The 12,261-nt window shown below is 40.9% G+C and overlaps 1 protein-coding gene and 1 long non-coding RNA gene across 4 annotated transcripts in view; one reads left to right on the top strand and one right to left on the bottom strand.

Moving 5' to 3' along the window:
- The window catches only part of mpped1 (metallophosphoesterase domain containing 1), a 70,269-nt gene that overhangs the window by 57,176 nt on the left and 832 nt on the right, over positions 1 to 12,261 (bottom strand). Inside the window, exons 2-3 of one of the 2 annotated variants that reach the window (XM_035620051.2) lie at positions 5,144 to 5,553; positions 1,111 to 1,292 (exon numbers count right to left, since the gene is read on the bottom strand). In XM_035620051.2, the coding sequence (XP_035475944.1) occupies positions 1,111 to 1,292; positions 5,144 to 5,322 (361 nt within the window). In that variant the 5' untranslated portion in view covers positions 5,323 to 5,553. Of the gene's footprint in view, positions 1 to 1,110; positions 1,293 to 5,143; positions 5,995 to 12,261 lie in introns of those variants that run through there. The other variant, XM_047336527.1, reaches the window with a different exon arrangement.
- On the top strand, positions 3,954 to 6,549 carry LOC118291685. Of its 2 annotated transcripts, none has more exons than XR_004786734.1 (3): positions 3,954 to 4,032; positions 5,189 to 5,344; positions 6,043 to 6,549. It is a non-coding gene; the product is annotated as an uncharacterized LOC118291685 (long non-coding RNA). The 2 variants fall into 2 exon arrangements; XR_004786733.2 differs by having other exon boundaries at positions 5,189 to 5,370.

Below are 12,261 nucleotides of genomic sequence, written 5' to 3'. Positions count from 1 at the left end.
CACGACCTCGGGTATTTGAGTACGACGCGCTAAGCACTAGGCCAAAACCGCAGTGTTGCAGCGCATACCGCTAGCACATCTCTTAGGGTGGCGACGAATGACGTTTACAAACTGCTGGTCCGTACCATTCTTTGGGTTTTAGATTTACAGAGCCTGGGCTGAGCCGACAAAACCCGAATTTTTTTTTCGCCGCGCACACAACAGCCACAGCTAGTGGACCGTGAGGAAATATTCACCGATTTTTTTACAAAACGTGTATTGCTTTAGAATCGCTTACTGCCCCTTTAAGATCATCTGCTACATCATTTGTTACCAAGTAGAGCTTTGTGTGTGCCTGTTTGACTCGGTTTGCTCCTGCTGTTCCCATATTGAAGCAGAGCCCCTTAGGCTGTTGTCAGTGTTACGCCCCACACAATGTGAACATGGACGTCTCTGCAGCCTTTGTCAGAGCCGAGAGCAATGTAACACAGGCCAGACTCACTCAACACCACATCTTGTGTTAAAAACCCATTGGTTGTCGTCACAATGAACAATCACTCAAATCTCTTTTCTCATTTTAAGCATTCTGTTGAAGTGGAGTTATCCGTGGAAACATATTTGAAATTTGTGATATGTTCGAGGAACCGCTCAAAGATTCGTAATTCAGAAGCTTCAAAGTGCTGCATTCATGAGCTCCGCTGTCAGAAAATCGAATAAGGAGAATGTGAACTCTTGTCGCTTTGTACATTTAACTTAATTCAAATCAAATTTCTAATGTTTTCAGAGTGTTATTGAACTCACCAGAAAGTAAGAATTTACACAATTCTTTGCTGGAAGTGAGGAAATCAATTTAAAAGCACATAAGGTGCTTTGGAAAATTGTCAGCTGTACAGTGAAGTGGATTCTTAACTTGGAGCTCTAAAACTAGAGCGATACTTCAAGTAACAATAAAAAGTGAGGTGACTGTAGCCCTGCATCCTTCCCCTCAAGGGTTTTCCTTAGAACTTTCGGCTTTGCAAACAGAGCAGGTAAATTGAGCCTCGCACTGACGCCGGCTGCAACACAGACGATCACAAGAGCACCCAGTTACAGAGATCAGGATCCAGAGACACAACTTTTAGAGATGCTGACCTAGCCAGTCGTTAAACTTCTTGACCTCGGAGGGCAGTCCCAGCTCGGTGAAGTCTCCGGCATGGATGAACACGTCTCCGTACGGCATCTGGATGGCGTCTGTCCGGGAGTGAGTGTCTGAGATGCACACAAAACGGGTGTAGCCCGGTGGCTTGGGCGTGTCGTGGGGCATTGGGTCCACCCTGAGAAGGATATAAAAACAGAGGAAAGTTAAGGGAGAGGGGAAGGAAAGGGGTCACTGCGGCTCTTGGTAAAAACAATACTTTAGAAAAGAGACACAGTGCTCAATGCAAAGTCTCCGCAGTGAGAGGTTGACAATGAAAGAAGTTTGAATAAGTTACAGCAAAAATCCTCCCCACAGAACGAAACAGAGGAGGAAACAGCAAGAAGAAAGTGAGAGACCACAATATAAAGCAGAGCACCGAAGGAGACCGAAAGAGAAATGTGCAGAGATAGAAAAAGAATAAAGTGCAGATAGAGAAAAAGAGCAGGGTCCTGTGGGGTTTTCAGAAAGTGTGCAGATCCCCATGGTCTCCGGGGGAAAGAGAGGAGCTGGTGAATAACCGTGGCCCAGTTTAGCAAGTTCTCCTTCAGGTACGATAACAGCCAGCCCTGCTTCCTCCTCCTCCTCCTCCTCCTCCTCCTCCACACCCCACCACAAGAGAGAGGAAGAGTCGAGGGGAAGTGGGAAAGCAGAAAGACATGCATGTATAATAGTTGGCAAAATGTCACAAAAGTAATAAAATACAGAAGAGTGTTCATAAATAATGTTTAATTTCCACAATTCAGAATAGAGAAATGAAAGGGAATGTAAAGTGTTGCTTTATGGAGCCCCACAGAGAAACTCTACTTCTAAACATCAATTTATCTGCGTGCAATAGAAAATTGAAGTTAAATATATAGTTTCATTTCAATTTTGAGTCCAAGACAAAGATACCGACATGCCACAATATTAAATTCAGTCTCCTGTTTAACAGGCCGGTTGGTGTAGGTTCTACAAATACCATAACTCCTTCATTAAAACCACTAAGGTTACTGCAGGTGAAATCATTAACATAATGGCAGAAATGATTCACATATGGGGCCTTATAGAACAGTGGTTTTTATTTTCCACGGATATCATTTGAGATTCAGGCATTATTTGAAACCTAGGTTATTTAAAACCAGATTGAAATTTTTCTAGTGTCTTGGTTTTTATTTTCCATGGATATCATTTGAGATTCAGGCATTATTTGAAACCTAGGTTATATAAAACCAGATTGAAATTTTTCTAGTGTCTTGTTTTTCCTGGCTTAAAAACCATCTATGCATATTTAAACTATATGTTGGTGTTGGGGTACTTATGTTTTTTATGCTTTCATTCTTCATTAAGATGGGCTGTTTCTGGAACGTAGCCACACATGTTGTGGGCCCAGATACAGTAACAGTTGGACTATTGCAGTTCATGGCATTGGGCCAGCCATGAATGCAAGTAGGACATGGGCCGGTATGAGATTTTGACTGTATGATAACCTTTGGCAAAAACACTGTGGTTTCACAGTATCGCATCACATCTAAAATGTGTGTGTAAACATATATTGAACAGAATTGAATTATGTTCTTCAGTCGCACACAGGAATTAAAAGACATTATTTTTGAGTTCAGTGTGTCAGAAAATAGCGCTCATCCCGAGTCCGGACTGTGTGTGTGCTTTGTGCCGAGGAAACCCTGAGGTAACGACATGCGTTACAACATTCCACTGTAAATCTTTGTGAATAGTCAATTTTAACTTGGGGGGCAGCTCTTTCCGTCGGGACAGTATGACGGGTAATATTAGTGGTTTCAGAACTGTGACTTGATTGATACCATGGTATCAGTGGAAACGGAAACCTGCCCATGCCTAAATACAAGGCATCTGTATGGAAGGCTTGCCCAACTTTGTACATATTTAGCAGTGATATGATAACCGTTTGGTCAAAAGAACCTTCCGTAGTCAATCCATCTGGTTTCCACTACCACTATGGTAGCTGTTGAACCTACTGTTTCCTGACTCCTCCTGTTGTAGCCGTATGTCTTTGTGGACACATTCATACTCAGAGCCTCCCAGCAACTCAAAGGGCAGACTCCCTCTCTTGATGTGAAGCGTATAAAGGCAGCATTGAGTTTCAACAAGGGGAGGTTAACACTAGTCAGAAAAATGGCCAAGTAAAGGCATTTGCAATTAATTAATAACTGAGAACAGAACTTCTGTGAAGCTGGAGGCAGTAGAGAGGCATAACTATTGTACGACTTTTTTTTTAATTATAGGCCTTTGCCAAATGGTAGAGATGTTGCGCCATGGTTAAAGTACCAAAATACTTGTACATATACCAGAAATAGTGAAAAAGTCAAATAAAATGCAAACCTTTGGAAGGAAATAAACAGCAAAAATGTTTTTGGGCATGAATTAGATCGACTTTGTTTCTGGTGGTATGCTACAAATTATAACATTGCAAAAACAAGAAAACATTGCATGTCTAATGTTTTGGGCAATCAGATTCACCTCTGATTTTTTTTGCTTCATTATAAAACATTGCAGGTTCACATAAAGAAGGATAATATCACGCGCACACAGGGAAACATTAGATTTATGTTGTTTTTGCCCTTCTTATATACTAAGTGCTTCTTGATTAGCGAGTAACTCTCATATGTCGCACGGCTTGAACGTTCGTTTCTATTTTCTTGATAATCGGGCAATTAAAATCCTATCCCTGTTGATGCAAGGATCAAAGGTATACATTCTCCTGAGATCAAGTATACACACTCCTGTGATCTGGTACATAGAACCGCTGGGATCCAAGGGTATCTGCTTCTTCGGTAGACCTGTAATCACCAACTCCACGCACTCTCTTCGTCATCTGTGTCATCACGGGAGCTCTACTAGACAACTAGGGTGGCATGCAGGTATTGGTCCAGCCATGTCTCGGCCATGTCAATTTGTCTAGATTTGAGATATTAACCATATTACTTAGAAAACCTCTTGGAAATGGTCAAAAATCATACTTATGATGACATTATTTACAAATATTAATGAGGTAATATCATAAAATGTCAAATGTATTATATTGACTGCAATTACTGATCAGACCTTTTTTTATTTCATAGCATATAGTCAATTTCTATCACATTAGTTTTATTCTGCTTACCATAAAGTGCCAAATCATCCATTTGGTAGAGCACATTTTTACAAAATTATTCAACGGTCATTAGACGTCTTTTGTTGTATCAAGACGCATCACTCCGTTCTTAAAGGCCTCTGACAGTATCAAAAAAAATATATATATTTACCACTCCAAATTTCAACAAACATGTCAGGGGTATTCTTGTTTCTGACTTCCTGGTTGAAGGGGAATGAACAGGCATGCCATTTAAAGACAAAGTGACATCTGGTGGATTTTTTCAGCATAACATACCTCAGCCGAGTGGCGGAGATGGCTCAATTAGGTTGATTTAAGTTCAACACTACTCTCAATAAGATATAGTGGCTTAAAATATGCTCTACCAAACAGTTGAGCAGGCAGTTAAAGGGTTGGTTGAAATCACCATCGAAGGTACTATGAGGGCACCCATTCATTTTAAAAATATTTTTCCATTGTCTCAAAAAGAATAAATTGAGCCTTTGGCATAACAGCCTCTTCCTCTGTCTTCTTTTTCTCTTGAAGAGACAGTTCTGAATTTTGGGAACTACATTACTTTCTTAGACTTCAACATTTTCTCCCTGTTTGCAGTCTTTATATTAAGCCAGGCCAACTAAGTCACCAGCTCTGCACTTGACACACAGACATGCGAAAGATAGTATTACCTCATATACATGTATTTTAAGAAAAAAAACTGCAAATACGCACACTTTCTAAAACATTGAACTACTTCGAATGATAATAACCACCTGTAGTTGGAATCTCAGTATCAATGAAAAATAAATCAGGATCAGCAAGAAAATAATATTCAAAGAAATGTCAACTAAACTTTTGACATGGGAGCGGCATGTTGCTGCACATGCTGTATATCGACTCACATGTGGACGTGTGGCGGCTGGAAACGTCCCTGGTTGATGTTGTAGAAGGTGAAGGCCTGCGTGGGGTTGGTGCTGTACTCGTCCACCTCCACCGTCGTCCTGTTACCTCGCTGGGCCTGAGACTGAGCCTGTGACTGCTGCCGCCGCGCCGCCATGATCTCTGACAGGGTGAAGGCCATGGCACGGGCGACCCAGAGCAGAGTAGGTGGAGGAGCGCGAGGTGTCAGGTCAGGAAGCTTAGCTGGCTGTTGTTTTTGTTTTAGGACTGAGGGTGGACAGTCCCAGACCTGAGGGGGGGTGGTGCTGCAAGACGTCCTGACAGGCTCAAGCCTCTACAGAGTTCACAGTCACACTGAGTTGATGAGAGAACATCACCTCCTCACTCCTCTATCTTCACAGCTCCTCTGCACCTAACACACGGAACAGAGCAGAGCTGACATGAAGCATGTGTTATATGGATGGGAATTCAGAATAGCTTTGAAAACATGAATCAATAAATCCGGTTAAATCAGGAAAAGTTACTGCAAGTCCAATGCCTGCAAATGGCAAAACCCCCCGTTTCATTAGCCAGGCTAGTACTCAAATGTGTATTAGTCTGGGACCTCTCATTCATTTTCTATTTCCAAGAGGCGTTACCAACGCATAGACCTTCAACCTGTGAGAGCAACAAATCATGTGACGTCTGCTGAGCAACAGACCAGAGCAGAGAGGAGATGATGTGATGCTGATGCCACAATGTCTGTGAACCAGTGTTGTCGTTTTTTTGGCCGGGACATGTGTCTTATAACATATTTATAACATATAAAAAATTAAAACTGTGTGCATTTGTGAGCCGTGATATATCTTCCTCTATGGACATTGTTACAGTATGTAACTACAGTATTGTCCCAACTCTGCAGCAGCTGGATACGTGGTTGGAGTGTGATGCCTTCACCCTGGAGCAAGAGAGGGCCATTGCTTTACATGACATCACATTCATTTAGCAAGCGCTTTTGTCCAAAGTGACTTCCAATAAGTTCACCATGGAGATATTACCCAAAAGTGCAAGAATCGATTACATAAACTGTGCAGTTGATTAATTCCAAAAATAGCAAAGTGGTCATTTTCATTATTTTACATTCAGTAATAACTATACAAATGGTGATAAGATGCTAATCTGTACAAAATAAATAAAAAGAAAGAAAGACATTGGTTATGATAATTCTCCCCCTTAAAATTATAAAGGTTGCAATGGGTAAAATAAATGGTTGTGCTGATGGAGCGTTTGACTTCATCTGAGAGATGATATAACTGTTCTCTGTTGTACACAATGAGCTACCAACCACATGATGCCAGCAGCACCTCCTGGCACCACACATTAAAACAGCACTCATAATAAAACTAATATTAGTTCAGAGTAGAATAGTGAACATTGAGGTTGTCTTTTTCACTGACAGAATAATTATATTATAATAATAACTGCAAGAACATATAATGTCAACTAATTAACTAATACATGAGGCTGATGCCTCCAATCGCACAGTTACATTAACAGCTCCCCAAATGGGAACAATTGATCATTCATTAGCCAAATTATAGGACAATATGTTGATAACATACAAATCAAATCAAAGTACCTCGGATGAGGATCCCAAGAATTGAAGGGAACAATTTTCTTACCTAAAAAAATATAGAAATTGATCATATAATATCACACGGTTAAAAATGTGAATGTCAAGGCTATACAGGCATAATATTAGAATGAAGATAACGTGATAGAAAAGGAGAAATGATCTATACATCCTCAAAATAAATATATTTAAATAATGGATAAAGTCATGTATAACCTTGCTCTCAGAAGAACATTTTTGGGGGATATTGGTGCAAGAATGGGAACATGAACGTGTACACGAGTGCTGCTCCCCTACTGCCAATGCAGTGCGTCTGTCGGCTGAGGTTTAATCTTTTAAAGGAACAATTTTCACATTTTCCCCTAAATGAAAACCAGGTTTTGTGTAGAATGCTACGCTGTAGAGCCTGAATTCCATATACTGTATATTGTTTCCAAAGAGGCTAAAAGAAGGATTTTGCTTTCACTACACTTTGAGATTGCTTTTAGCAATGAAAAGTGCTCTATGAATGCAATTTATTACTATTATTATTACGTAGCCAGCATTAGCATCAGAAGCTGCTGATTGAATCTATCAGAAACATTACTCGCCTTTACTCGCCACAGCTGTTTGCAGCAGTGGAAATGTTTACTTGTGTTCTGCTTCTATATTCTTCATTTCTTTGCTTCTACTGAAGGAAGCACGCTAATCGGCTGGCCATGGCATTTTTCCAAAAGCGAGTAAGTGCAGCGTCCAGTCTGCCCTGAAGAACAAACAGTTCTTGTTTTGGGTAAATGCTGTCACATTATGCATGTTATCTTCTTATTTTACTGGATTGGTAAAAATCTTTTCAATGACTTTGCATGGTGTGTGAGGCCCTCGTGTGGGTGTGTCACCCCTCAGAGAGGCTCAGCTCTGCAGCTGCCTGTTCAGAGCTGAGCCTCGGAGAGGTGCTGGGAGAGGGAGTCGATAATTCGGGGACCGGCCTCCTCGGCAAAGACTGCCATGCGATGTTGGTGCGCCGTCCCGATTTCTGATTCACCGCGACCTCACACACTGACGGCACGCCGACGTGACAGATACACACTTCACACTGCGGTAGTTTGTCACAGGCCAAATCCCGGCGTGCTCCGTGGATGTGTTTCCGGAGTGCATACAGTAGCGTGCATTCTGTGCACATGTGTGTTCGGGGTCTGTGCGTGCATATACCCAAATGGTATTTCAGTTGTCATGAATGTGACAGTGACCGCCTGTCCCACGGAGAAATGTTTAGCAAGTGCTGCGAGTGGAACGCGCTGGGCTCAGATCCAGTTTTCTACATCGTGTTTTTAGTCTTACTCTGTCTAAAAGTATGTATGTCCCTTAAATCTGTAGGAGAATCCACAGTTCACCCCAATTTGAATCTTTTCACATTACATTTATCAAATGGAGATTCTCAAGAAGTCTGTACATTTTGTTCCGTTTTTCTGACTAATGTAACCTGTTCAAGGCGAATATTATCATTAAATCACTGTGGAAATGAGGATGAATGAGCAGGCGAATGTTATTTCGTACAGTTACTTACTGCGTATGTTTCCTAAACAGCTATTTAAAAATGACAAAAGGGGTCAGAAGGATTTCGTAACAGATTCATTGGCCTCAGAAAATCCAGCTAATTGGAAGTGGATCCCAACAATCCTGCTCTATCTACGACAGTTTCCTTTTCACCTTCTTGTATGTTGAGGTCAGCGACATGTGAAGCTTAGGGCCGGCGTCGGCAAACATTTTTCAGTATCTATGCCAATACAATACAATACAAAAACATTTACTATTAAAATTCCTTTTTGCAAACCTAGTTTCGGAAAAGAAAAAAAACCAAGTATGTAAAATTGATCTCACAGTGTCAACAGAGCACAAGCAGGTTAGGTCCTAAATCATCGAAGCGGCTGATCCAGAAAAAAACAGACACGAGGCATTTGTCAGACTATGATACATCACAAACTGGGTTATAATAGTATAAGACTGTGTTTTTAAAACTCTGTGAAATTGGAGAAACACAGAAAATCATGTTGATGTTACAAAGGAACCTTTCCTCTGTAACATCAACATGTGTGTATTTTTTTTAAGCCACGACGGCACCTGGTCCAGTTTTGTTTTTTTATAAATTAATGCAGAACTTTTTCAACACGTGCATGAGACTGAAACACAACTGAATCTTCTCCTGTGTGGAGTTTTAGAGGAAATAAACTATTTTTAGTCACGTTTTGTGTGAACAAAAAAGAGTTTGTCTAAAAGTGTGTTGTTATCCCCATTTAATAGATTACAGTAAATCGCCTAAGGACCATACGGACACAGATGGCACCGTATCCACAGCTTGTCTCATGTGCGTGACAATCACGTCAAACTAACACTGATGAACTAAAGCATATTCAACTTCGGTGACTTCAGTGCCCAGATCCTTTATTTCGGTACAAGTAGCAATACCATGATGTGATAGGAACTTCACACTCATGAAATGTATACTATGTAGTTGGCCTATAGCATGTTCGCTCACATTAACCTAATGTGACGTTGCCCCTCAGCTGTTGCCCCGGTTACTCAAATTGATACGCGTCAGGCCCTTTGTCCATTAGCCCTCTGTAGCATTGGAAAAGTTGTGATTCTGTGTCACTGTCCATTGTCTCCGGCCTTTGGACATCGCCGAGGAACTCAACACTGCCTGACACATCCATGCCCGGAGAAGAAATCAGTTAAACACCAGGCACCATTATGACGGACAAACTTAAGGATGAGTCAAAATCAAAAGTAGCTGTTTGTGTGAGATATGGTCATGCTTGGCCCTCAGTTGTGTCGGGGAACAGGCAAGGTGTGCATGTGATTCTAAAAACCAGGTGTGTTATGTCCACTGTAATTTTTAAAGGCTGAATGTGGTGCCATGTGCAGGTGTCTGGTGCATTTGCACATTCTTTGGTGCACTGAACAATAAACACAGTTTCATGGCAAGCAGCAGCACACACCGTGCAAAAAGACTGAAAGAGAGCTTTGCACAGTAGAGACAACCCAGAGTCTGAGTCTGCCTGGGTGATGAAGCTAACAGGAGAGCTGATGCAGACAAATGGAATCGCAAGCTGGGACATCACAGATGGGTCTACGGAGGGGTTTCCCCCAAGGCTCGCAGAATCTGTGGTCTCAACCAGTTCAGGAAACGGAACAAGTGAGCAAAATGATGACCTCCAATGGCACAACGGGAACGATATCCCTGACAGAAGGAGAACACTACTGTACCCATTTCAACAATCTGGCCTGAGTTACTCTCTCTGATGAGGTCATCTCTGTATTCAACACTAAAACCCAGGTATTTGCTAGTTTTACAGGCCGTACAAAAATGGAGGCCTCTTGATTTACTCTGTTTTCACCACTTCATCTTTGAAAGTCCTTCGCGTTAAGTAATGGCATGGTGTGTACTAGCAGTGGGCCTACCGTTAATAAGCTACATCATTTACTGTTACTCCCTTTTTTGGCTCAGAAGCAACATTTTTGTGTGCCAACCAAATTATATTACGTAAGAGAATCCATCTTTCCGAGCATTAAGCTGTTCACTTGTGGCTGCGGTTTGGACCAATCGGCATCTCACGAAGAAGGAACCATTGGCAGGCTGCAACGACAGTGGCACTTAAGATGTCAGCACATAAACCGACATGGCGTCAGTTATATCCCACGTGGACAGAGTAAAGGTCGACTCTACAGAAAAGATGCTCTCAGTTTTGTTTTTACTGGCTTCGGCTTTCTTGATAGAGCGTGATTGACAGGCGGTTCATCAAATCAACTGACAAGCAATTTTTCGAAGTTCCTGCCCGTTTCCAAACTGTTTCCAATAAAGCTTTGCAAGATGGTCCTGTGTAACAAACCATCTGGGATGTTAGTTAATTTTTTTTAATAATGTGGTTATTTTAATAGAAGACTGTTTTTCAATCAATGGGTTTTTATTCTTTGTTATTTTACTGCTGATTTATTTTACAGTAAAAAAGTAAAAAAAAGGGTTTAGGAAGGATGACAAAAAAAACAAAAAAACATATTGATTAATGTTTCTTACTCAAGTAAGTTTATTTTTTTATTTCGTTACTCACTGATTTTCACTCACACTTTTTTTTGTTACCTTTAGACACATGTGGAACGCTGTTTTTTTTTTTTTTACAGTGTTTTGTTTTTACTCACATAGAGAAGTTAATTAGGTTTTGATTTCACTAGGTTTGTTTTTGGATAGTTAGACTAATGTTGTGAACTCTTCCTCTTCTCGTTTGACTTATTTTTTGATTTAAACAGCATCCACCCGTTCTGTGTGCTGCATTGAGTCTAATGGACCACTGGTGATCTGTGGTGAATGGGCTCTGAGGGCAGTCGAACAGCTGCCGAATAGTGCTGCAATTAACAATTATTTTCATAATCGATTAATCTGTCGATTATTTTCTGGATTAATCGGTTAGTTGTTTGGTCCAAAAAATGCCATAAAATGGCGAAAAAATGTCGATTGTGTTTCCCCAAACCTCAACATGATGTATCGTTTTGTCCACACACCAAAGATATTCAGTTTACTGTCATAGAGGAGCAAAGAAACCAGAAAATATTCACATTTAAGAAGCTGAAATCAGAGAATTTTGATTTTTTTTCCCCCCATAAAAACTACTTGAAGTGATTAATGCATAATCGAAATAGTTGCAGATGAATTAAGTAATGGATTACTAATTGATAAACTGATTAACTGTTGCAGCTCTACCGCTGACCTACACTATTCTGTGCTTGAACACATCGTGTAGGCACAGCCGGAGGACTGAGGCTGCAGCTGCCCATTTGCTGATGAATACACTGCGATCAGGGATTAATATAAACACTCCTTTACATTCAGATCATTATGTATTACATGAAGTATTGCAACTAATTCAATTCAGTGATGAATCGATGCTTAGAATAGACGTAGCACATCATCCTGATATCTTTTCTGTCATGATTTTGGAATGAATTCGAGTTTTGTACGTACAACACTGTGCTAAACAGTGAAGGAAAAAGGTTTTGCAGTCTGGGGCAGAGGTTGAACAAATCAGAGCTCACCAATAAAAGAGAAATAGTGCAAGGGAAAGCAAGGGATCCGAACGGGAAGACCATTTTTTCCCGTGTCTCTATTCAGGCTCAGCACCAACACATCAAAATGAGAAACATTATTTTCATTATTTCTATTTATTTCTATTATATTTTTTTTTGACACTTAATAGTCTCAGGAACTTTTATCATGGCCATCACATCAGCCATTTACCTTGGACCCCTAGCCCAAGAGAAGAGGAGAGAAGAGGGGATGAGAGGAGAGGAGAGGAGAGAAGAGAGGTGAAGAGTACTCTACTGATTCTGTCGGGCGCATGGTAAATGTAGAAAGAGGAGCGAGGCAGTCTGATTGATGCTCTCTCCTCTTTCCCTTTAGCATTCGACTGTTTGGCACTCGTCTGCTCATTCACTTTGTTTCTGCTACATGAGGACACATTGCAGATTCTGAGTTACAGT

Source organism: Scophthalmus maximus, chromosome 12 (genome assembly GCF_022379125.1).
Source record: "Scophthalmus maximus strain ysfricsl-2021 chromosome 12, ASM2237912v1, whole genome shotgun sequence".
Taxonomy (NCBI): domain Eukaryota; kingdom Metazoa; phylum Chordata; class Actinopteri; order Pleuronectiformes; family Scophthalmidae; genus Scophthalmus; species Scophthalmus maximus.
The sequence above is the reverse complement of the archived record's forward strand: the minus strand, read 5'-3'. Positions and strand labels throughout refer to the sequence as shown.